The sequence below is a fragment of the Haliotis asinina genome, chromosome 5 (assembly GCF_037392515.1).
Source record: "Haliotis asinina isolate JCU_RB_2024 chromosome 5, JCU_Hal_asi_v2, whole genome shotgun sequence".
Classification (NCBI taxonomy): Eukaryota; Metazoa; Mollusca; class Gastropoda; order Lepetellida; family Haliotidae; genus Haliotis; species Haliotis asinina.
The window spans coordinates 35,169,154-35,194,545 of NC_090284.1; the positions used below are offsets into that span (position 1 = coordinate 35,169,154).

Below are 25,392 nucleotides of genomic sequence, written 5' to 3' on the forward strand. Positions count from 1 at the left end.
AGTCTAATGTCCTTTAAATCACGTAAGATCATAATGAGAATATCGTCACCTGGAAATAGTATCGAATTTAGATTTAAGTAATAAAATGCTATTATTGATATTAATATTTATGATATTAATCCTCCACTGAGTTTCATTGTGTTTCATTGTTTCACATTGTTTCATTGTGTTTTACTTTTTAAGGACCATTTTCCGATGAAAGAAGTACGGTTCCTCGGTGCTTCCGCCTCTCGGTCTGTGCCTTCTTGAATAAACATTTCACGCAATGGATGATATCGTAGACTTAAAGTATGACATTGATCGAAAGCTCGAAAAGGTAGGTTGTAAATATTCAAAAGTCTCCAGGAATGGCACTGTGCCGTTGATGAAATGTTTTGATGAGTCAGCAGGCGGGCAATGTTGACCAAATGGTTGACCGTACTCATTCACGTCATCGACTGTAAATTATATTTATGCTTGAAAGAGGATTCGGAACGTGTCCATTTGCATCAAGTTCCACTTTTTATGAAAACGGCACCAAATGAGAGTTTGATATACACTAGAGTAACCATGTTGTACCAATGTTTCAAGTTTGTGTTGTATTCAGGAGACCACAAATCTCTCGACATTGAGGGAATCGCTGAAGAAGAGCAGCACCAACACACAGAACATGCTAGGCATTCTCACCAGCTTTGAGAGCCGACTACAGAGACTGGAAGATACAATTGTGCCTGTTTACAATGAGACAGAGAACCTCAGGCGAAGACAAGAGAGCATCCTTTAAAAAACATCATATTATCACTGTTATAGGTAATACAGTCCATATAAATTTCTAAACAGGCTTGTTTATCATGTTTATAATCTGGATTATGTCAAAGATGTCATGAAATTCAGAACTTAGTAAGGTTACTTGTCCACTGAGTTTGTTTAATTCATAGATTAATTGTATTAAGAAGTCCTTAACTCCAGTAAGACATTGAAAAGACACTTCACACTGTGGATAATGTCCTAGGATACTACCATGCTGCAAAAGACGTGGAACCGGTCATCAGAGAAGGGTGAGCATCTCCAGTTTATCCTCATAGACAACACTGTTTTATCTCTGACGTTTAATGATCAACAAATTAAACTCTGCTATTGAAATAGGAATTGTCACCTTCTGCACTATGTGAAATGTAGAACTGAAGTGAAACTGATGCACCAGTGTATGTTTAGTTTCAGACAAGGAAATACTTGCACTTACATGTAACATTATTGTCAGTATTGATACAACTCAGTACTCACAGTACACAGTACTCAAATACTGACTACTAGGTTTATGACAAACTACCCTCACTGTTTGGCCAGGAAAATATCACAGACTGAGTTATTATTAGCCTCTCAAGTTTACTGCTAACTATAGTGACTATGAACATATCTCCTCCAATATTTACAACCAAGAAGTTTACACAGAATCAGAAGTGAATAAGTATATCAAGATTAGTGTTCCCGCTAGGGTTCAGAAAGGGCAGGGCAAATTAATAGAAAAGGGCACTTCATAATCTAAAGGGGCATGTTGGTGAAGATTATTGAAAAAATAACACAATGTATATGAATTCAAATCGTCTTATAATTTCAATTCTAAATTTCATTTTTTACTCTTCTCATTATGTATTTTAAGATTATAATTAATCTGTTATCACATTTTGTTTACAATTTCACAAAACACCTGAACAACAATAATTTATAGTTTTCTTTCCTCCCTTGCCAAGTATCTGTTCACAACTTTCTTCAAGGAAAAAAACTGACTGGGATTGATGTGAAAAGGGAAGGGCGAAAAACGAAAAGGGCAGAGCACGAAAATCAGAGCGCAGCACTCTCCTGAATGTGCCTAGTGGGAACACTAATGGTACATAGTTTATTGTTACCTATGTTTTGTGATAAGTATAGCATTCTGACCCAACTGCTACACCGCTATAGAAAACATGACTAACATGCTAAGTATAATGTGATTAATTGAGGTAAGGACTGCTGCTTTTCATCCTATGTTGTAAACCATGTAGTTACTGGGGGCAATCCCTTAGTTCAATATAGTGTTTTTTCTACTGATGACCCTTATCCATCTTAGGCCAGGCGCCAGTGATCTTGACACCTACATTTCTTATATGGACAAATTACTGCGGGCTATGAGATACTTTACTACAAACAACCCGGCCTGTAAAGAACTTGATGAACTGGTAAGTCAGTAACTTTTGTGAATAGTTGTTTATAAGTGTTTCACTTTTGTGTTGTTCTTTCTATTCAATGAACTACTGATAACATCAGCAAGTCTTTCATAGAGTACATCCCTCAAATATTGACCAGGATGTATATGATCATGTAGTAATTTTTACATTGTTAATCCCACAGACAAGGATCTATGATGATGGGAAAGAAAATCTACAGCATGAGTTCCGTGCCCTGTTGACTCGTCATGGTCGTCCTGTACCACCCATCCTAATCATGGACCTGATAGGCACTGATGAAGGTATGTAGAAGGGGCTCTGATGAAGGCATCTGTTTTAACGGATTTTACTTTAATGAGCTGTCAGTGTCACCTTTAAGACCAGACTGTCTATCCATGTATATCCCTATGCCCCCCTGTGTTGTAGAACTGCCCCCGGTGGGAACAGACACAGACCTATTTGCTCTGGAGCACCTGCCAGAGAAGGTAGTGGAGCAGCTCAGTGATATCTCCAAGTGGCTAGTAGCCAACGACAGCTCCACCGAGTTCACCAAGTACTACTACACTGCAAGGGCCAGCATGCTGACCAAGTCACTACAAGGGTAGGAAACTAAAACCTAATTATTATGACCATAACAACACGTTTGTACCTTTGTGTTATGTCCTTTCCTCAATGTCCAGGTTTTGCATATAGTGAAACCCTTTCTTGCTGTCCCTTGTTGTAATGGGACTTGAATGTTGTTCAAAAAGTATAAAACCACTCCCTCCCAAGTCAAAATGAAAGTCAATAATTTTTCCTTACTCTGACTCATGTTTCTTATGCCTGTCTTCTTTGTCTGTGTGAATGATAGTGGAACACTTGAATCCCTTGTACTCCCTTTGAAGAGGACTTAAACGTTCATTCACCTATTATTTGCCTCCATTAAACCCTTTTCTCATCGAAACAGTCAGGTGACTTGCTGTGCTTGTCCTCTCACCTTCATCTCCCAAGCAGATGAGTGGGTGAGCATTGGAGTCACGTGTACAGGACTATATCCTTTTTATACAAATTAAACTGTGTGTGGTGTTTGGCTGTAACTAGCTTTCATTGTACGTCGAAAGTTAAAAGAATTATCCATAATCTGTGACATTTATTCATCATGATGTAGTTTGATTACATTTGATGAAATCTTGCAATGACTGCAGGTGCTGGTTATCAGCGGCTTATCCCCACCCCAACGGTCGTCATGCATTAATCCACATTCTTCCAGCTTGCGTTGTAGATATTGTATTAGTATATCAGATTTGCAATAGTCATTATTTGTGTTACATCTATAGACATGCGATGGACCAAGTGAGGAAGGCATCATAAGTCCCTGGTGATAAATGTGGACATAATGCCGGCAAGTGAATGTTGTTAACTACTGCTGTAATTCATAACTCAGGTGATTTGCTGAGTACGTTACATGGGCAGTTGCCTGTTGCTGGTCAGGAGTTAGCTGATGACACCTCAGCGTTCTCAAGTGCTTCGTGTACGCCACTTCAGTTGCAGCCTACAATGCAGAACTTCGCCTAGGCTGACTTCATGAAGCTGTTTACAATGAAGGTGATGGCCACGATGGAGCATTGATTCACTGAAGAGAGAGCTGCACAGAGAACCTTATGATGACAGATGGTGCTCAGGGAATCATGGGCCTTTGAGAACCTGTTACTGATCCTCATCCCACAAGTATATGGCTGAAGATGACGTTCGAGAAAATGTTCACGTTCAGAAGTGTTCACAAAGGGAATATTTGCTAAAGGAAATTTTGTGAAGGCACAGTTTGGTGGACCTTAAGAGGATGTCTTTTAGAGGCAGAGGTCACATTTTGGATTGCAAACAGCATGGTCTAGGTGTCCACCTCTAAGGAATCAAATGCTGATCACATACAAGATGCTGGAGGATGACTTTGACACTCTCATGATTCCACTGACTGAACTATTGAACTGATCTCCAATGTGTCTGCAAACCTCCATACAGCATTCAAGAAATCAACCCTGTGTCAACATGTACCAATGTTCAGTGCTAAGAAGGTCTCTCTGTATCACATGGATCCTTTATGGGAGGGCCAGACCTGGAAGACAACTTGAAGTTGATCAATGACTCCCATAACAAGTCTTATAAGGTGGAAGACAAGAAGATTGCTGAACTTGATACCACAACTAGAACTTTCTTTGGCCTGGCGAGTTCTAGAGCAGTCAATGAGACATTGATATCCAGGTTCCAGAACCCTAAGACTGAAGAGGACAGAATGACATTATCAGCACTGATAATTCAGGTGAAGGTTGAAACAAGAACAACATGTTCACACCATCTAGTTGGAGATAAAAGTTGTGACCAACACCATACAACACTGGTCAACTGAATGCTGACAGTTCACGGACAACTCAACATTGGCGCTATACATAAACCGAGATAGATCAAAGAGATCACCAAGCCTGCTTCAGCTCACCTTCCAGTTGTTCAACTCTGCAGACAAAATAAACATCTGGCTAAAGATGTGTCACATACCTGGAGCCAAGAACGTGCTATCAGATGTTCTATCTCGCCAACTTCATCCGTCACCCACAGAATGGGTGCTTCACCCAGACATGTTCTGGCTCATCATGGTGAAAATAGGATCTCCCCTCATAAACCTGTTTAAGTCGACACAGTGTTCACCAACTATTTCCTCGGAGACATCATCACTGAAGATGTCTCTGGCATTCACCAGTTTGGGTCACTTGTTGTAGCACGACAACCATCAGCTCCACAAAGGTGTTGAGTTAGAAATCTCACCCTTTATCACATTGACTTGTTGATAACCTACACTCTGGAGAGAGTCCACATGCACCATCTACAACAGACTAGCATGAGTGATTAAGACTATGTGCAAGTAAAGATCTTACCTGTACATTAAGGGGCTGTAATGATCTTATCAACATTTATGAGTTGTTTGTAGATAACTAGTAAGAGGGAGATACTAGTATATTCCAAATTTACATGAATCTACGAGATTCACTTGTTTTACATATGACCATAGGTGGTTCCCCTGAGTTGACAGTGGAAGTTGGAAGAACAGGTTCCAGGAAGTGCCATTACACAGTTCACAATGTTGGGGGAGGGGGTGGGGGAGGTGGATACAGGACTTATATAACGACAGCTAGTGAATCATGAAGTGGCCTGACCCATCAGTTTCCGTCAGATTCTGGAAGAATAATAAGCGTGAGTCAGGATTTAAAAAAATCTGTAATTTTTTAAGTAAATTGATATTTTATACTTATTCTGTCTTATGGTGTCAAGTCCTCCCAACCTACCTTCAGAAGGCATTTCGGCTTTCCTAGGAAACTGAGGTGCAAGGGCTTATACAAGAGAGAGTGACAAGCATGACAAATCACATAATTGTTTTGGTAGTAAAATGGTTTAAGGGATGCAACTCATGGGTGCGTGAACTTTTAAGTCCTCTTCAAGGTAACTACAAGGGATTCAAGTGTTCCACTATCATTAGTGTAGAAGAAGATTATAAGCATAATAAGCATGAGTCAGGATAAGTATAATAATCAATTTTACTTAAAAAGTTACTTTTCTGTTCATCTGAACGTATGTGAGAGGTGCTAAAGATGAGATACATGATGTCAGTATCAATATTCCAGAGACCTGTAACTTCTTTTCTGAAGTCATTTCTTCTCATTTTTCTTTGCATTGCTCAGTCTAATTATTGTAATGTATTAAGATTGCCATTTTTCTCCTCTAGCTAACGTATAATCCCTGTCAGCAGTGTATGTTGTTCACCAGTGATGTTTTGGATGTGTTCATTCAGTTTGAATATGTCCATTATCCCTGACAGCTATGTTGCTGTTTATTGTGAATGTTTCTGACAGCCTGAAAGAACATTTGAAGACCTCAAGTGGAAGCAGTACCACCCATGTGGGGCAACATTCTCCAGCCACGGTGTGTATAAGATGCTGAGTGGGGACTGATGTCTTATAGTCTCAGGGAAAATACACCTGTACATGTTGGTATGCCATGTTAGACAGAATGCAGAGGATGAATATGTGATCGTTGGTTGTGTGTTGTAGGTAGTAGATAGTAGCTCTATGTAACTGTTAAGATCTGTGTTGAATTTAATTCCCAATTCCTAGTTCTAGTTCCTAGTTAATGGTATTAATGTCAGGCTGTGTCCTTGATTGATTGCTGCTTTTGCTTACAATTGTGATAAGTTATTGTCACTCATACAAGATAAGGTTAAGTCTCCTGCTAGCCTCAGTTATTAGTCAGTTGCTGATTTTAGAATCTGTTACCAAGAAATCTGTAAATAGTACAGGTCTGTATGTAACATATTCTTTCATGCTACAAAAGAGTGTATGTTTGACATATTTTCCTGATTCTTTTAGAATAACAAATTCCGTGGGACCAAAGATACTCCTGTAAGAAAGAGCATGAAGAAAATAAAGTAAGTTGAAGTCTGCTGTTCTGAAGGATGATGAAAACTAGTGAGTGAATCCATAACACGTGCTGGTCAGTTCCTTGAAAACAGTTTCAGTATTAAGCCAACCTGCTTTTGAGTGAAGTATCTTGTCACGGTTAAAGTTGTTTTTAAATCTTTTTCAATTTCAGGTTAAAAGGTTTCAAAAAGGCATCATCCACACTCATGGCAGGGAGGTCACCATTTGAACCAGGTGAGATTGTTGTGATGTTAAATTGTTGGATATCCTCAAGTTGTAGTCCTTAGCTGTGACAGTATGTGCTTGTCAGAGGTTCTAGGTCCCAGATCTGTCAATATACTACATGTCTGTTTGTTTGGGTATAGTGTTGAATGTTTACAACCTACTCCGCTTTGGACTGCTGGAGGGGACACAGTACTTGATGACATTATCACATGCTCTTTCATGTTTTATGAGATTTCATGTTGTTGACTGTCAGGTCATAGGAGGCAGGGGTCATCAACAGAGAGCATCAAGGAGGAACATTTGGATGTAGAGACTGACCAGTACATCACACAGCTCACAGCTCTCCTGAGACTCATGCAGGTAGGGTGGGGAGACTGACCAGTACATCACACAGCTAACAGCTCTCCTGAGACTCATGCAGGTAGGGTGGGGAGACTGACCAGTACATCACACAGCTCACAGCTCTCCTGAGACTCATGCAGGTAGGGTGGGGAGACTGAACAGTACATCACACAGCTAACAGCTCTCCTGAGACTCATGCAGGTAGGGTGGGGAGACTGAACAGTACATCACACAGCTCACAGCTCTCCTGAGACTCATGCAGGTAGGGTGGGGAGACTGACCAGTACATCACACAGCTCACAGCTCTCCTGAGACTCATGCAGGTAGGGTGGGGAGACTGACCAGTACATCACACAGCTAACAGCTCTCCTGAGACTCATGCAGGTAGGGTGGGGAGACTGAACAGTACATCACACAGCTCACAGCTCTCCTGAGACTCATGCAGGTAGGGTGGGGAGACTGACCAGTACATCACACAGCTCACAGCTCTCCTGAGACTCATGCAGGTAGGGTGGGGAGACTGACCAGTACGTCACACAGCTCACAGCTCTCCTGAGACTCATGCAGGTAGGGTTGGGAGACTGACCAGTACATCACACAGCTCACAGCTCTCCTGAGACTCATGCAGGTAGGGTTGGGAGACTGACCAGTACATCACACAGCTCACAGCTCTCCTGAGACTCATGCAGGTGGGGTGGGGAGACTGACCAGTACATCACACAGCTCACAGCTCTCCCGAGACTCATGCAGGTGGGGTGGGGAGACTGACCAGTACATCACACAGCTCACAGCTCTCCTGAGACTCATGCAGGTGGGGTGGGGAGACTGACCAGTACATCACACAGCTCACAGCTCTCCTGAGACTCATGCAGGTAGGGTGGGGAGACTGACCAGTACATCACACAGCTCACAGCTCTCCTGAGACTCATGCAGGTAGGGTTGGGAGACTGACCAGTACATCACACAGCTCACAGCTCTCCTGAGACTCATGCAGGTAGGGTTGGGAGACTGACCAGTACATCACACAGCTCACAGCTCTCCTGAGACTCATGCAGGTAGGGTTGGGAGACTGACCAGTACATCACACAGCTCACAGCTCTCCTGAGACTCATGCAGGTAGGGTGGGGAGACTGACCAGTACATCACACAGCTCACAGCTCTCCTGAGACTCATGCAGGTAGGGTTGGGAGACTGACCAGTACATCACACAGAACTCATGCAGAATGGATGTTGGGCTGGTCAATTGACTGAGAAATCTTTGTCCTGAAATTGCTAGATCTGATCAACTCCAGACAGGAAATAGTTTTAATTACTGATGTTGGTAGCTTGACATAACTGAAACACTCCTTTACAGAGTGAGTCTCATCTGATGATGGGCATCATTCCTGAGAAGTATCAACGCAACATCTTTGACAACACCGTCCAACAGGCCCTGGATATGATAGTCAGTGAAGGAGAGGTATGTCACAGCAGACTTTAATAATGATCATAATGTTTTTGTTTTACCAAGTGTATTTAAATGAGAATGGCAGCATTGTTCATCAGTACTTGTTGTCCCGGATACTTGTGAATTGGTGTTCAGCAACCCATGCCTATGACGAAGAGGAAACTAACAGGCTGAGTGGTCAGCCACACTAACCTGGCTGAGATTTGTCACTGTGTCCCAGCTGCACAGATTGATGCTCATGACGTTTGTCACCATCTTGTTTGGGCCAGACTTAATTATTTGCAGACCATTGTCATAAGGTTGGAATATTGCCTAGTGCTGGAATATGCCTAGTGCTGGAATATTGCCTAGTGCTGGAATATTGCCTAGTGCTGGAATATGCCTAGTGCTGGAATATTGCCTAGTGCTGGAATATTGCCTAGTGCTGGAATATTGCCTAGTGCTGGAATATGCCTAGTGCTGGAATATTGCCTAGTGCTGGAATATGCCTAGTGCTGGAATATGCCTAGTGCTGGAATATTGCCTAGTGCTGGAATATTGCCTAGTGCTGGAATATGCCTAGTGCTGGAATATGCCTAGTGCTGGAATATGCCTAGTGCTCAAATATTGCCTAGTGCTGGAATATTGCCTAGTGCTGGAATATGCCTAGTGCTGGAATATGCCTAGTGCTGGAATATGCCTAGTGCTGGAATATTGCCTAGTGCTGGAATATGCCTAGTGCTGTGTTAAACAAACAAGTAATCCAGGATTATGGTTGTGTTTTCAGATGTTGGATGCAACTGCCAAGAGAAACATTGGTCGGCATGAATTTACAGCAGTGTTGTCTATATTCCCAATAGTAAAACACCTTCGAACAGTCAGACCAGAATTTGATTTAATACTTGAGGTAACCAGCAAATGATGTCTTATTGTCAGTTTGCTAAAGTCAGGGTAAAGTACTTTGCACAGTTGTCTCCTTTAGATTTCAGTGGTGTCTCATAACACTCTACCAGACAGACTTACATACCTTTGGTCCTATCTTCAAATAAGTTTTCTTGTGAGAGATCAGTTTTACTATTTGTTTAGAAAATCTGATAGCAAAGAAGTTTGATTAATTTGAGATTTTCTTAGACATATTTGAGAGAATGTATGCAGTGTGAACTAGTGTCAGCCTTGTTTTCATCAGTGCCTGTATGTGATTCAGGGATTAGTAGTCTCAACCTTGAGTTGATTAGTGCCTGTACTGTGATTCAGGGATTGGTAGTCTCTACCTTGAGTTGATCAGTGCCTGTTTGTGATTCAGGGATTGGTAGTCTCTACCTTGAGTTGATCAGTGCCTGTACTGTGATTCAGGGATTGGTAGTCTCTACCTTGAGTTGATCAGTGCCCGTATGTGATTCAGGGATTGGTAGTCTCTACCTTGAGTTGATCAGTGCCTGCACTGTGATTCAGGGATTGGTAGTCTCTACCTTGAGTTGATCAGTGCCTGTATGTGATTCAGGGATTGGTAGTCTCTACCTTGAGTTGATCAGTGCCTGTACTGTGATTCAGGGATTGGTAGTCTCTACCTTGAGTTGATCAGTGCCTGTACTGTGATTCAGGGATTGGTAGTCTCTACCTTGAGTTGATCAGTGCCTGTACTGTGATTCAGGGATTGGTAGTCTCTACCTTGAGTTGATCAGTGCCTGTACTGTGATTCGGGGATTGGTAGTCTCTACCTTGAGTTGATCAGTGCCTGTACTGTGATTCAGGGATTGGTAGTCTCTACCTTGAGTTGATTAGTGCCTGTACTGTGATTCAGGGATTGGTAGTCTCTACCTTGAGTTGATTAGTGCCTGTACTGTGATTCAGGGATTGGTAGTCTCTATCTTGAGTTGATCAGTGCCTGTACTATGATTCAGGGATTGGTAGTCTCTACCTTGAGTTGATCAGTGCCTGTACTGTGATTCAGGGATTGGTAGTCTCTACCTTGAGTTGATCAGTGCCTGTATGTGATTCAGGGATTGGTAGTCTCTACCTTGAGTTGATCAGTGCCTGTACTGTGATTCAGGGATTGGTAGTCTCTACCTTGAGTTGATCAGTGCCTGTATGTGATTCAGAGATTGGTAGTCTCTACCTTGAGTTGATCAGTGCCTGTACTTTGATTCAGGGATTGGTAGTCTCTACCTTGAGTTGATCAGTGCCTGTACTGTGATTCGGGGATTGGTAGTCTCTACCTTGAGTTGATCAGTGCCTGTACTGTGATTCAGGGATTGGTAGTCTCTACCTTGAGTTGATCAGTGCCTGTACTGTGATTCGGGGATTGGTAGTCTCTACCTTGAGTTGATCAGTGCCTGTACTGTGATTCGGGGATTGGTAGTCTCTACCTTGAGTTGATCAGTGCCTGTACTGTGATTCAGGGATTGGTAGTCTCTACCTTGAGTTGATCAGTGCCTGTACTGTGATTCAGGGATTGGTAGTCTCTACCTTGAGTTGATTAGTGCCTGTACTGTGATTCAGGGATTGGTAGTCTCTACCCTGAGTTGATCAGTGCCTGTACTTTGATTCAGGGATTGGTAGTCTCTACCTTGAGTTGATCAGTGCCTGTACTGTGATTCAGGGATTGGTAGTCTCTACCTTGAGTTGATTAGTGCCTGTACTGTGATTCAGGGATTGGTAGTCTCTACCCTGAGTTGATCAGTGCCTGTACTTTGATTCAGGGATTGGTAGTCTCTACCTTGAGTTGATCAGTGCCTGTACTGTGATTCAGGGATTGGTAGTCTCTACCTTGAGTTGATCAGTGCCTGTATGTGATTCAGGGATTGGTAGTCTCTACCTTGAGTTGATCAGTGCCTGTACTGTGATTCAGGGATTGGTAGTCTCTACCTTGAGTTGATCAGTGCCTGTACTGTGATTCGGGGATTGGTAGTCTCTACCTTGAGTTGATCAGTGCCTGTACTGTGATTCGGGGATTGGTAGTCTCTACCTTGAGTTGATCAGTGCCTGTACTGTGATTCAGGGATTGGTAGTCTCTACCTTGAGTTGATCAGTGCCTGTACTGTGATTCAGGGATTGGTAGTCTCTACCTTGAGTTGATTAGTGCCTGTACTGTGATTCAGGGATTGGTAGTCTCTACCCTGAGTTGATCAGTGCCTGTACTTTGATTCAGGGATTGGTAGTCTCTACCTTGAGTTGATCAGTGCCTGTACTGTGATTCAGGGATTGGTAGTCTCTACCTTGAGTTGATTAGTGCCTGTACTGTGATTCAGGGATTGGTAGTCTCTACCCTGAGTTGATCAGTGCCTGTACTTTGATTCAGGGATTGGTAGTCTCTACCTTGAGTTGATCAGTGCCTGTACTGTGATTCAGGGATTGGTAGTCTCTACCTTGAGTTGATCAGTGCCTGTATGTGATTCAGGGATTGGTAGTCTCTACCTTGAGTTGATCAGTGCCTGTACTGTGATTCAGGGATTGGTAGTCTCTACCTTGAGTTGATCAGTGCCTGTACTGTGATTCGGGGATTGGTAGTCTCTACCTTGAGTTGATCAGTGCCTGTATGTGTCTCAGGATTACTATTCTCTATTTTGTATTGATAAATTTTTGTATGTGTTTCAGGGATGCCAAGCTCCAACAAGAGCCAAGTTGATCTCCTTACTTTCAACATTAGACAGTACTGTAAGTAGTTCCCCTTTTGTGTACCCTTGGCCTAATCATCTTTATCAAGTCAGCACTGTTATTAATAGGACCGCTTCCACGATGTAATGGTTAGGGTGTCTGCCTAGAGAGCAAAAGGTCAAAGGCTAGATCTTGGCCACGTCATACCAAAAGATGTTAAAATATGGTACTTGTTGGTCCCTGCTTGGCACTCGGCATTAATGGGTACAACAAGGATTGGTCGGCTCAGAGTCTTTATGTGTCTGAGTGGAACTTTCATGCTTAATTGTGGCATGGTATCTCAGAGCTAGCACTTAGAAAACCAGCTTAGTCTGTGCTAGTACAAGAAGTCACACATACACACTCATGCACGTCATCATATGAGTGAAATATTCTTAAGTGTGACGTTAAGCCCCATTCACCTCACCTCAGCTGTTATGAATAGGAGACGGGATATATTTTGAGAAAAGTTCTTGCTCCAAGTTTGTGTTCTTGGTTTCTCCTGATCAATGAGGTGATCGTTGTTATCAGTGATGAAATAGACTTGTCATGTGTGTAGCTATGTTAACCGTGTTGAAACTCTCTTGTTTCATGTAGGGAGCCAAGGCACTAGAAGAATTCAGTGATAGTGTTCGGGTGAGTTTGTCAAATCATCTAAAAATGAAAAGGAAAGTAACAGCTTAAATTATTTTTTGAAGTATAAAGATGGAAGATTCTCTTGAACCTGTCAAAAGAACAAAGACTTTGGGTCACTCCAATTTCCTTAAGTTTGTTGTTTTTATGTGAAGTTTCATGAATATGTATATTTCAATAAATAGAATTGTCAGAAATAGTATAATCTGGTTAGAGATTGTATGGATGTATGAAGTATTATTTGGAAAGTTATATTCCTGTACCTATGTTGAAGATGTTACGTGTTTTCAGAATGATTCTGACAAAGCTATGCCACGAGATGGTACTGTACATGAACTAGCCAACCATGTGAGTGTTACCATTGTTTCATCTGTACTTAATGTTGTCCATATTCACTCATTGTTAGAGATTGTGGGTCCCTGACAGCCATCAGTAGTTTATCATGAGTACTTCACAGGGTCTTGTATACTCCACATTGCTTGATCATAATGACATTTCTCATGTAACATGCCACTGGCTTCTGAACTACTCATTTTCAGATTGAAGATCTGGGTTAGAATTGATTTTCAGTAACCTATGATTGTCATAAGAGGTGGATAAAAGGATCGAGTGGACACATGTCATCATATTCCTAATGTGTAGATTGATGTCAATCATTGGATTGTCTGGTTTCGACTTGATTATTTACAGACTGCTGTTATATAGCTGGAATATTGCTGACAATGGTGTTCACCTCGTTCTAAATATGTCTGAATTGTCAGACTGGGGTTGAGATAAAGTCTATGAGACACATATCATTTGTGAAATTAGTCAGAATTAACTACCCTACAAACTGACTGTGTGTGTTTACAAGGAATGGAGGACAATAGTTGAAGTATTGTTGATGGTGGATCTTCAGATTTCTGATATACTGAACGAAGTATTTTTAAACTAACAGGATGATGCCCCGTGGCTGGAATGCTTAATTTTGAATAGTTTTACATAAGTTATCATGTAATTGCAACAGCTAGCAGGTGATTTCAGTCTGAGATTGTTTTGCTGTGCCTCCTGACCCATGAAGATCCAGAATTGATCTTCTGTAACCCATGCTTGTCGTAAGAGGACAAGTAACAGAGAAGAAACTCTGACTTGCTTGACACAGGTGTGTAGGTTGATGCTCATGCTGTTGATCACTGGATTGTCTGCTCCAGATTCGATTATGTACAGGCCGCTGCTATATAGAGGGAATATTGCTGAGTGTTGCGTAAAACTATAATCACTCACTGTGCCTACTATGTAGGGTAGTGTTTTATGTTGACTTCCTCACAAGTCAGATTGTATTTCCATATCCTTTTATGTACCTGAGACTGCTATGTTGCAGACCATCATCTTCCTGGAACAGTTGCAGGATTATGCTGAGACTGCAGGGGCCATGTTGCTGATGCACGGTGAGAGTAGCTGTAGTGTGGAGTGTCTCTTGATGTGTTGTACACAGCCTAGAACAGGGATAGAGAAATATATCATAGTTAACTCGTGCATCAGCTTCGTATCTGAGTTCTGAGAACTGAGTTCTAGTAATAAAGAAAGAATTTAGGTGTTTGAAATTTTGTTATCTTTAGCATGACTAGTGTGTCAGTTTTAATTTGTCTCATGAACACATGTCATCACAGATGGTGGTGTGTTTTCTAAGTTTACTGATATAATGTCATCTTGATGGAGTTAGTGATGTTTCTTTCAGGCGAACAGGCGGCCCCTTCACAGACAACGTTAACAACTGATGCCTGCAGGCTGAAACTAGCTGATTATACAAGTAGGTCCAACCAGGCATTTTGTATTCTCAACAGTCAGTGATTGCTTCAGTATTTTAGTACTGAATGATTGTATTTGGTAAATACTTCTGTATAAGTTCTGGCGAGTTTATATACTAGGAACCCATGAAGATCTGGGTTAGAATTGATCTTCAGTAACCAATGCTTGTCGTAAGAAACGACTATCAGGACTCAGTGTTGTCAGGCTTAATCATGTATTAGTACTGACTTGTACTTGTGTATTAGCTCTGAATAGCGCTTGTATTTTAATACTGATTAGTACTCATGTATTAGTACCAATTAGTACTCTTGTATTAGTACTGATTGATATTTGTATATTAGTACTGTTTAGTATTTGTGTATTAGTACTGATTAGTACTCATGTATTAGTACTGATTAGTGCTCATATATTAGTACTGATTAGTGCTCATACACCTCTGTTGTGAACAAAAATACATTTGAAATATTTCATCATGTCCCCTTTTTCTTATTGTTGATGTATTCCTGTTTCATGTGGAAGGAGGATAGGTTAGGCTGTAGTAGAAATTATGGTTACATTCGATTACATTGTCAGTAAGCTTCATTATAGCAAAGGAATTATTGTTGAAAGTATGATTTCCTCCTGTGACATGTATATTGGTACTGCTGTTTGTCCTTCCAGCGAGGGTGCTATCTGCGCTGGGCCTCAACCTCACCAACAAGGCAGAGATGTACAGCGATCCAGCCCTTAAACCCATCTTCATGGTCAACAACTATAACTACATTCTCAAGTCTCTCAAGAGGTGGGCTCAACAAAAAAAATAATCAAGCAGTAAATGGATTAGATATCAAGGTTTGCTTTTTTATCTCCAGCTCTACATGCCGAGAGATATAGTTGAAGCCTTGTCTGTCCATCTGTGTGTCCATTTGCTGTCTGTATGCTATCATTTTATTTCTGGAACATATCTCAAAAACTGTTCATTCTTTTTCATCAGAAGTCCCCCTTTGAGTACATATAAGCATTTTTGTGTCCATTAATCCTATGTCTATGGTAACTATATTTTGCAATTAGAAATTTACAAAACAAAAAGCTGTTTCGTTTCTTGTGAGACCACCTCAACCAGGACCCCAACAGGAGCCCCTGCAGCCAAGAGCAGGTACTCTAGCCATCAACCTTGCTCTTTTCATGCTGCCGTACATGGTGCATTCAAGGTTCAGTTTCTATATTACAAAGTCCAAATGAGTGAGAAAAAGTTGCCTTCTATACATATGGTTGCTTGTTTTCCGCACATGTGCTAAATGGAATTCATAGGTTGAGATTTTCATTCCTGAATTGTTGTAACTTTGCCAATTGGGTTCGAATCTCAAGCCATGTGGCGGGCTGGATGGCAGACGGCGTGGCTTACATTCGTCTTTTGTTGTGTAGCACGTTGCACTCTCCCAGCATGTGTGTATTTGTTTTTATGCTTGGCTTGCCTTATCTTTTCGTTTTAAGTGAAAGTTTATTACGTTGGTATTGGTAATGTTAGCATGTATGTTTGTGTCTGCAGTATATTATGTGGTCATATGTAAATACTGGTAGCTTGCATTTTCTCCACTTGTTCATGAATGTTCTTGTTAAGCAGGTTTAATGACTTTAACTTTGTTGCAAATTGTTAACACACATGCATTCCTCTTTTTCATTCAACACACATTATGTGTATTTCTGCAAGCCTATTGTTACTGTACAACAGCTACCATTACCTGGTCTGTTAGTTACAGTTCTGCCCTTGCATTACTCAAGGCTGCCCCAGAAGTCACTCTTAGTCTGTTTGTGTTGCCTCGCTGAGGGACACCAGGACAACCAGACATGTAACAAATGCCAGGCTCTCAGCCCCTGAACGATTAAGTCTCGGTCTGCCGATCTGCTGTTTTATTCTAATCTGCTGCAGACAGTGAGAGGGGACACCCTCAAAGGACAAGAAGAGTTCCTCCTCTACCACTAGTGTCGGTGGTAAATGGGCCAAGGTGGTTGAAAGCCCCCTTCCACCTCTCCCCCTACCCCCTCTCCCCCTCCCACCTCTCCCCCTACCCCCTCTACTTCTGTACAAGCCAATGCCGCTCCTGCATCATTAACCTTAACTGATTTGTCTTCTCTTCTGCAACAGCAGGTGACCCTTGATCTTGGACTAAATGTCAGACCTCCGGCAGAAGGAGATCATCATCTGTTAAGGGGTTAGGTTCTGGGATTGAAAGTGCCTCCTTTGGAGTGCCTTATTCGAGCCTCAGCTCCTGTGTCAGCCTCTCCACTGCTACCACTGCGTCTCGGCTCCGGTCAGTCAAGCTTAACGGTGCTGGTCGTTCATGTCTCGCACCATGGGCAGCCGTCACCCTTGCTGCAGGTATTTGAGCGCTAGAACCACTGGTTACCTTGGCACCTTCCAGTGTTCCGGGGATTCCTGCTCTGGCCTCGGGTGTTCCCTCTGGGTCTCGGTGACTAGGCAAGGCCTCGAGTCTAGAGTCGGTTGTTCAGGGCACCTCAGCTCTCGTCTGGATTTATTGTCCTTGTCCATGGATCCTTTGCCTTTATAGGTGACTCTTGATACCAAGGGCTCTCTCTTGGAATAGCGAGAGGAGGAAGTCATTGACAGGGATGGGGATTAGGAGCAGTTGGAGGAAGCTAGCTTCTCATTTGGTTCGTCCCTGCAGCAGGTACGCAATTGTTTCACTACTGTTTTACCAGAGGTGGTCATCCCATTGGACAGCCCTGACCCCACAGAGTTTAACCTTCCTGGTGAAGTGTTTGCTCAGTGTTGGGTCGCAGAGACCCAACTGCCTATTTTGTCTTCGCTCATTAGCAAGGTCATCAACCCCCTTCTGTTGGATAGTCACTCTCGGTTTGATCTCCCTGGGCTTAGTCACTGCTACTTGATGGGGAAGGAGTGCATTTATGCCTAAATTGCCTTAGGGGCTCATCTGGTGACAGCCAAGGGTCTGCTGGGCAGGGCATACACAGGACTGGAATATTGTTGAGTGTGGTTTAACTCACTCACATGATGATAATTCTTAAGGGTATCTATCATTGGTGGGAAATAAATGCGTCAAGTTTCAAACAGAATGTGACTGATACATACGTTACTACCATAAACACGCAATAGTGCAATCATCCCATGTGGCGTAAAACTAAACACACTCACTTACTTGAACTTTCCTTTATTCCATGCTTGTCCAGCTGTGTGACCTGGATAGTCATTGTTTTGGCAAGCCCCCTATATTTACACTCCTCTAAACCTGGGGTTGGTGGGAGGGATGGGGTTTCTTGTGGGTGTGGCACCTTGATTGACATCAGTGGTCAGGTGACTAGGTAAGTGCCATTTTCTATTTTCATACGGTTATAGATTGTCACTTCAAATGGAACCCTATGTCAGATAGAATACCACTTCCAGTTTTGTTATCTTAAGGAGTCTCTTAAATGCTTATATGTACCCCAAGGAGGACTTCTTCTGAAAAAGAATTCTACAAGCCTATACATGTTATGAATTCTTTGAAGAAAGTCCTCCTTGGGTTACAGCCATTCTCCTCCTCTCATTCATTCAACATGATAAGTGAGGTGTGAATTTGATGACTAGAGCCATCGGCTCTTGACTGTAGGGGAGACCATTGGGGCACTATAGTGGTGGTCTCACTAGACAAAAATGTTATTTCATTACAAAATATTCTTACAACTGTCTTAGGATTATTACTGGACATAAAAATGATTATTTTTACCCCTAGGAGGACCTTCTTCAAAGAATTCATAGCCTGTACAGGTTTTTATACATATTTGTACAAATATTTTATACAAATTGGTAGAAACAGAACCTTTTGCTACTTAAATGTTTACAGATTTTTGTCATTTATATTTTTCTGGGTTTCCGCCAGAAACGGTTTGGACTATGTCTTCAAAGGGAGGGGTGGACTTCATTTCTGGAGCATAACTCAAAATCCTTTCAATGTTTCAAACAGCACCTAAGGAAGTGCCCTTTGCTATTTACAGGTTTTTGTGATTTATTATCTTCTTGGTTTCCATGAAACTATTCGGAGTTAGTTTCAAAAGGAAGGTATGGGCTTTGTTTCTGGAGCACAACTCAAAAACTTCATAATATCTTTCAGTAGATCCTATTCAGATATGTGAGACAGGACTTGAATTGGTGCCTTTTGCTATTTACAAATTGTTTTCATTTTTATTTTTCTTGGTTTCCATGGAAATGATTCGGACTTGGTCTCAAAAAGGACGGATGAGCCACTTTTCCGGAGCACAGCTTGAAACTTCCTAATATCTTTCTGCAAAACTTGGCAGATATGTGAGCTACACCCCAAAGTGATGCCTTTTGCTATTTACAAACTTTTTGCATTTTTATTTTTCCCAATTTCCATGGAAATGATTGGGATTTGTCTGAAAGGGAGGGATGGGCTTCGTTTCTGGAGCACAACTCATAAACTATTTGATATCTTTCAACAGATCTTGGCAAATATATGAGACAGATCTTGAAGTGGTGTCTCTTGCTGTTTACAGATATATGGCATTTATATTTTTCATGATTTCCATGGAAACAATTCAAACTTAGTCTAAAAAGACAGTGAGTAACTGTCACCCTGTCCTTTCAAATATTTTAGGGACCAGGGGGATATGTCATCTTCTGATGACACTTGTACCATTTACAGATGTTTTGCATTTTTGTTTTTCTTGGTTTCATTAGAAACGATTTGAACTTAGTCTTGAAAGGGAGGGGTGATCCTCATTTCCTGAGCACAACTCAAAAAGCGTTCATTATTTTTCAACAAAATTTGAAAAATATATTAAACAGAAGCTAAAGTGCCTTTTGCTGTTTTCATTTTGTTTGCATTTTTATTGTTCTCAGTTTAAAAGGAAACGATTCAGATTTAATCATGACGGATTTGTTTCGTTTCCAGAGCACAACGTAAGAAACATTCATTATCTTTTAGCAAAAAAGCGTAGATATATGAAACAGAATCTAATGTGTGGCCTTTTGCTGTTTGCAGTTTTTTAGCATTTTATATTTTATATAAATGGTTAACTTGCAAATGGCATTCACTAACTAACACTGCTTTCATGATACTGGGTGAGCAAAGAAAGGATAGGGTGTATCATGGGCTGAACTTCAATAATCATGATAATGGGAATTGTTCTGACGAAGAGTTACCTATGATTGATTATTACATATGACAGGAAGCAAGATACATGTTGCCTATGTTTCATCTTTTAACACTTTTGCGTAGGGTTACGATATGGTTTACTACACTGACTGTGTCAAGTTTTGTTCTATGTAGAGATAACATTATTTTAGAGATAACATACAGTAGTACTAACATTTAACATACAGTAATGCTAACATAGAACACACAGTAGTACTAACATTTAACATACAGTAGTGCTAACATAGAACACACAGTAGTACTAACATTTAACATATAGTAGTGCTAACATAGAACATACAGTAGTACTAACAGTTAGCATATGGTATACTAGCAGTTAACATACAGTAGTGCTAGCAGATTCAGTTTTACACTTCTCTGTCTGGCTTATTAGTGTCATTCTCATAGTGCTCCATCTTATCTCTGTGACCTCCTCCATCCCTACATTCCACCCAGATTGCTCAGCTCAGAATGTCACCAGCTATTACTTGTGCCTAAAGTGCCTACTATGCAGTTATGACACCAGCTATAACTTGTGCCTAAAGTGCCTACTATGCAGTTACGTCACCAGCTATTCCTTGTGCCTAAAGTGCCTACTATGCAGTTACGTCACCAGCTATTCCTTGTGCCTAAAGTGCCTACTATGCAATGGGCCTTTTCCCAACAGCCTTTCATTGGAACAGTCTCCCAGTAGAACTTTGTACTTGTAATAGTACTTGTACTACCTAGTTTTCTTTCCAGACATCTCTTAAGACTCATTTCTTCCACCAAACATTTGCCTGAACACTCGTTTTCCTTCTTGGTGTTTTGAGCAAGATATTCATCCAGGAATGGCGCTGTATGAGTAGACTGTTACTCTTGTTATTGTTATCATGCTTTACAGATTTAGATAACCAATGCAGCAGATAGGGTTCGGGTGATCCAGGCTCATCATCAGCTCAAGGCCCTCGCCCCGTCTACACACAGCCCAGACAGCGAATGGGACTTCTCCCAGGAATCGCTGCTTAGTTAAACTCACCAAGTACTTTCTGGAGAATATGAAGGCTCCCCAAAACTGCAGCCTTCTGCATTACCCAGTTTGTCAGAAGGGCTGTGGCCCCGATGGAGAACCCGGGGACTCTGTTCATCTGGGCCAAGGGTTCGTGAGGTACCAAACCAAGGGCACTGTGAACAATGGGGAGTCTCATGACAGTGTACTTGACATTAAAAGGCAAGGTCTGCATACTTAGCATGCTTTTCCTGAATCTTGCCAATCAAGTTGCTGTCAGTGGTGTAAGTACATTCATGAGCTTTATCAAAATGGACAAGATCAGGTTTGTTGGCAGATATTCTTCTGTGGCTCTATATGGGCCTATTATTACTATTATTATTAGCATACAGTACTACTAACAGTGCTTGGAGTGTGTGTTGCAGGTCAGGTCTACTGGACTTTTCTGTTGACAAATCTATCATGGACTCTATAGCTGCATTAACTTAAGAGTTTTCAGTTCTGGGAGTGTACATTGCAGGTCTGGTCTGTTGGAGCTGCTGCATGCATGGAACCCACAGGTGGCAGAGGTGTATGAAGCACAGATAACTGAACAGAAGAGGGCGTATTCGGAGAGGTGTGTTTTCTTTGTTTGGAAAACATCTCAAAACATAACTTCAAGAGATTGCTTGAGTTTTGGTTGAAAAATATGTTGGCTTTTCGTCACAGAAAGTCATGTATGCCCTTGTGTTTAGATTACCTGACTGGAAGATAGATAATGTCTCAGTAAGGTATGCTGAATTGATAAGGAGGTGTTAGTGAATTTCTGCTTCAGTAATATGAATATCACAGTAGACATTTCATAGGACTGTCTGATATTGATTCACATGAGATAGCCCAAGCTGTTTGTTTATGATTGATATGCTGTTAAGAGACAAATCCATCTTGTGGTTGTGCTGAATCAGGTATGTGGAGTGATCAAGGCAAAATGTCATCTGTGCCACTTTCAGGTATTTGGTGCTCCATTAGCATGGACTAGCTGTCCCACTAGATGGATCTCAATGGCAGGGCAGAACACAGGTCCAGTCAACATGCCAAAAATAATCCTGTTTTCAAAAATCCAAAGTAAATACTGTGCATATATTTCAACTACATTTTTCTATCTTATGTAGCTGGAACAAGGTGTTACATTTCATCATGGAGGTGGACAAGCCAATCTCAGTGCAGAGGACACAGAATACAGAGGTTGTTAAGGTGAGCCCGATATATAGAAGGCTGCTTGATTTGCTTTGTGCCATCAGTTGCCGACACTGACTGGCTTCAGGATGTTCTCATTTTTCTTAAGCGCCACATGTCTGTAAACCAGACAAACTCAATGATTGTTCACCTCCAAAGCATTTTACGGGTGGTATTAAAATGCACTCCATCCTACCGTGCATCTGTGCACGTCTTTTCCAGATTAGAACTTTGAAAACATTCCCCTTTTCTTCACCAAACTTGGCACATGTTTGACTTTGACTAAATTTGGTGGGTGTACTCTTTTTCTGGACCAGAACTCCCAAACTGCTCTATATTTCTTCACCAAACTTGGAACATAGATAGATTTTGTGATGTACTTGTGCCTTTGGTAGTTTTGGAATTCTGAATGTAATATATTTCTGTGTTGTCCTGTCCATGGCAACAAGTTTGACTCTGAATTTGGCGGTATTGTTCTTTTCCAGAGCAGAACTGTAAAACCTTTCAATATTTCTTCGCTAAACGTGGCACATAGATTGGTCTGGTGGTGTACTGGTGCCTTTTGGTAGTTTTGGAATACTGAATAATATATTTTAAATACTCTCCTTCCACTTTCACAAAACATTTGACATCATCATAACTAGTAGAAATCATATTGATAAAGAGTAGTTTGCTATTGCAGATATTGGCGATATTGATGACTTTCTTTTCTTGTTTGGATCCTGCTTTGGAACAATCTTTATGAGCTGCATAATAAGTTCTGTTATGTTTTCCAATTGATGTACCAGTGCTACATTGTTTTTCTTCAGTTGAAAGATAAGGACCGACAGAACATCAAGGACAGGTTCACTGTGAGTACATTTAACTCTCTGTGCATTAATTAGTACATAACTCATCTGAATGTTTGAATGTTTTAACTTCATCAATGTGTGAACACTGAGGACAAAGTCAGTGTTGATATTTTATATAAGCTCCCACTGTCCCTCCCAATTTTAATGGTGCATAGTATGACAGATACCATTAAAATTCCCCATGGAGTAAAATATGTCATATTTGGGATTACACTTTCTTAGTAAAGTACAAATTCTAGTACTGTTTTGTTTGAGTCCCACCTGCTCTGCCACCACAACTCCACAAAAATGGAAATGGGACAACTGCGTACTTTGTGTACCCCTCTGATGAGTGTAATTTGGCACGGAACCAAGGCCGAAAGCGTGTGGCCTAAGGCCATTTAGTAAGAGTCAGATGTATCATATGTCATATTTGGGATTACACTTTCTTAGTGGAGTGTATTGAACATAAGTTACTATGGAAAAGAACTGATATTTAAATTTGTTGATGATTGGGATGATTGCAGTATTGCGTGTTAATGGTAGTAATGTATGTATCAGTCACATTTTGTTTGAAACTTCTTATACTTATTTCCCACCTGTGATAGATACCCTTATGAATTATTATCTAGTACATGTTTCCCAGCATATATCTATTCAAATCAGTGTTGAATTGTGTGTACTGATATCCTTCATCTATTCGTGCATGTGTATGTCTGTGGGTGCGTCTGTTCCCTGTCCTTCTGTCCCCTTCGGGTTGTGCTTCTCAAATCCAGTTTATTGCTGTCAAATCTAAGTCGAGGATGGGCAACATATATCTGTATAAATGCTTGTTTGCAGGGCTTCAACAAGGAGCTAGAGGAGATCTATAAAATCCAGAAGGGTTATGCTGTTCCAGACCCAGAACTTCGCGAGTCACTCAAGGCTGACAACAAGAAGTACATCACACTCCGTTATGAAATGTTCCTCAATAAATACAAGTGTTTGAACTTCACAAAGAACCCTCACAAGTATATCAAGTATGAGGTTGTGGGAGTGGAGAACCTCATTGATAAATTCTTTGATGCATCTGCATAGATATCCAGGTCTGGTGGCAGACAGTGTGGTCATTTGGTTTATTGTTGGATGAACAAGGGATAAGTTTGAATTGGCCATGTGTTTCACAGTATGACATATGCTCAGAAGTGTTGTTGTTGTTGTTGGTACCAGAGCTTTGTTACTGGAATTAGTGAATGTAATCCCAAACAGTTATTTATGAGTCAAGAAGCCCAACTTGAAGTCCTCCCACTCTCAAGTACTACAAATATTATTATAAATATTATGTCAGTACATTTGGAACCGGTCTAAAGGTATAATGTAGGAACAGGTGTTTAAAAGTAATTTATCAGAAAGAAAAGGTTGGCAGCAGTGACTTGTTATAGATTTTTGGGTTGTTGAAATCATCTGTTTTTGACCAACACAGCCATTGAAGAACTATGAGTTGTTTCCTTGTGATGTCACTGTTGGATGTTGCTGACCTCCCTCCTGCCACGGACTGCAACGTAGAATCTGGTTGCATCATGAATTGTGCAATATTCTTTGATAATGCATATACATGTAATACTTGTAAACTATGTTGTGTATCACATGTTGATTGTTGTGTTTGATATTTTGTATAGATTCACATGTATGTAGGTTACTTGTTATGTATGCTGTGCAATCATCATACCATTACATTTCCATCTTGTAGGTATGCTGACTTGTTGTTTGTTGATGAATGATTTCTAGAAGTTAAGTGAGTGAGTAAGTGTGGTTTTATGCCACTTTCAGCAATGTTCTTGCAGTAGCATGGCGTGGGAGATCAGAAATGGGCTTCACACATTGTACCAATGTAGGGAATCAAACCTGAGTCTTCAGTGTGATGAGTAAACGTTATAACTACTATAACCCCTCCTGAAATTAATATGAACGTGGGCTAGAGAACTGAACAGTCAACAGATGTTAGTGCCAAAGGACTAGATTATTCAGAAATATTTCTGAAACACCTTTGTGCAAGTACAAAGCAACAGATTATGATCTATGGATGTACTTTTGCATCAATATTTGCTGTGTTTGCTGCTTGTAGATGTAGTTGAAGTTATCGTTTCATCCATTCATTGTACTGCACTGGTATTTATGTGGAGAGATATCTAAATTAATGTCATGTCACTGTACTTTTTCATACTAGTCATATACAAATGTAACCTCGCACTATATGAATGATATACTGGGAAACATAGACCTTGTACAACATAAAGCAGATAGTTGAGATGCACCATGAGACTATGTGCAGGAGAAACGGAATAAAGCTCTTGTCTGCATTGCATTAATCTTGGTTCATCCATGCAACAGTTTGACACTTTCTTTATGGGTTGGTGTAAGAATGCCAAGTCCATGGCTCTATGCGTTAATGATGTCTGTTGTGTGTATGTGATGTTGCTGTAGGTCACATTCAACAAAACATTTTCATCACTGCAACTCTTTCTACTTATATTTATAATTATTGAAGGGTCATT

At 41.0% G+C, this 25,392-nt stretch overlaps 1 protein-coding gene across 1 annotated transcript; it reads left to right on the plus strand.

Moving 5' to 3' along the window:
• The first annotated feature begins 187 nt into the window (after positions 1 to 187).
• On the plus strand, positions 188 to 25,202 carry LOC137284154 (exocyst complex component 7-like). The gene is made up of 22 exons (XM_067815845.1): positions 188 to 316; positions 587 to 752; positions 953 to 1,037; positions 2,087 to 2,195; positions 2,368 to 2,485; positions 2,610 to 2,784; positions 6,062 to 6,131; positions 6,575 to 6,633; positions 6,798 to 6,859; positions 7,104 to 7,210; positions 8,547 to 8,651; positions 9,406 to 9,525; positions 12,213 to 12,272; positions 12,849 to 12,887; positions 13,176 to 13,232; positions 14,245 to 14,311; positions 14,602 to 14,673; positions 15,333 to 15,453; positions 21,334 to 21,429; positions 21,965 to 22,046; positions 22,838 to 22,879; positions 23,699 to 25,202. Exons 1-22 carry the CDS (start codon positions 266 to 268, stop codon positions 23,933 to 23,935), a joined length of 2,100 nt encoding a protein of 699 aa, XP_067671946.1. The 5' UTR covers positions 188 to 265; the 3' UTR covers positions 23,936 to 25,202.
• The last annotated feature ends 190 nt before the right edge of the window (positions 25,203 to 25,392 follow it).

Coding starts and splice junctions, on each gene's coding strand:
- LOC137284154 (XM_067815845.1), top strand. CDS start 266: ATGGATGATATCGTAGACTTAAAGTATGACATTGATCGAAAGCTCGAA. Junction 6,132..6,574: donor GGCAACATTCTCCAGCCACG/GTGTGTATAAGA, acceptor TGATTCTTTTAG/AATAACAAATTCCGTGGGAC. Junction 6,860..7,103: donor GAGGTCACCATTTGAACCAG/GTGAGATTGTTG, acceptor GTTGACTGTCAG/GTCATAGGAGGCAGGGGTCA.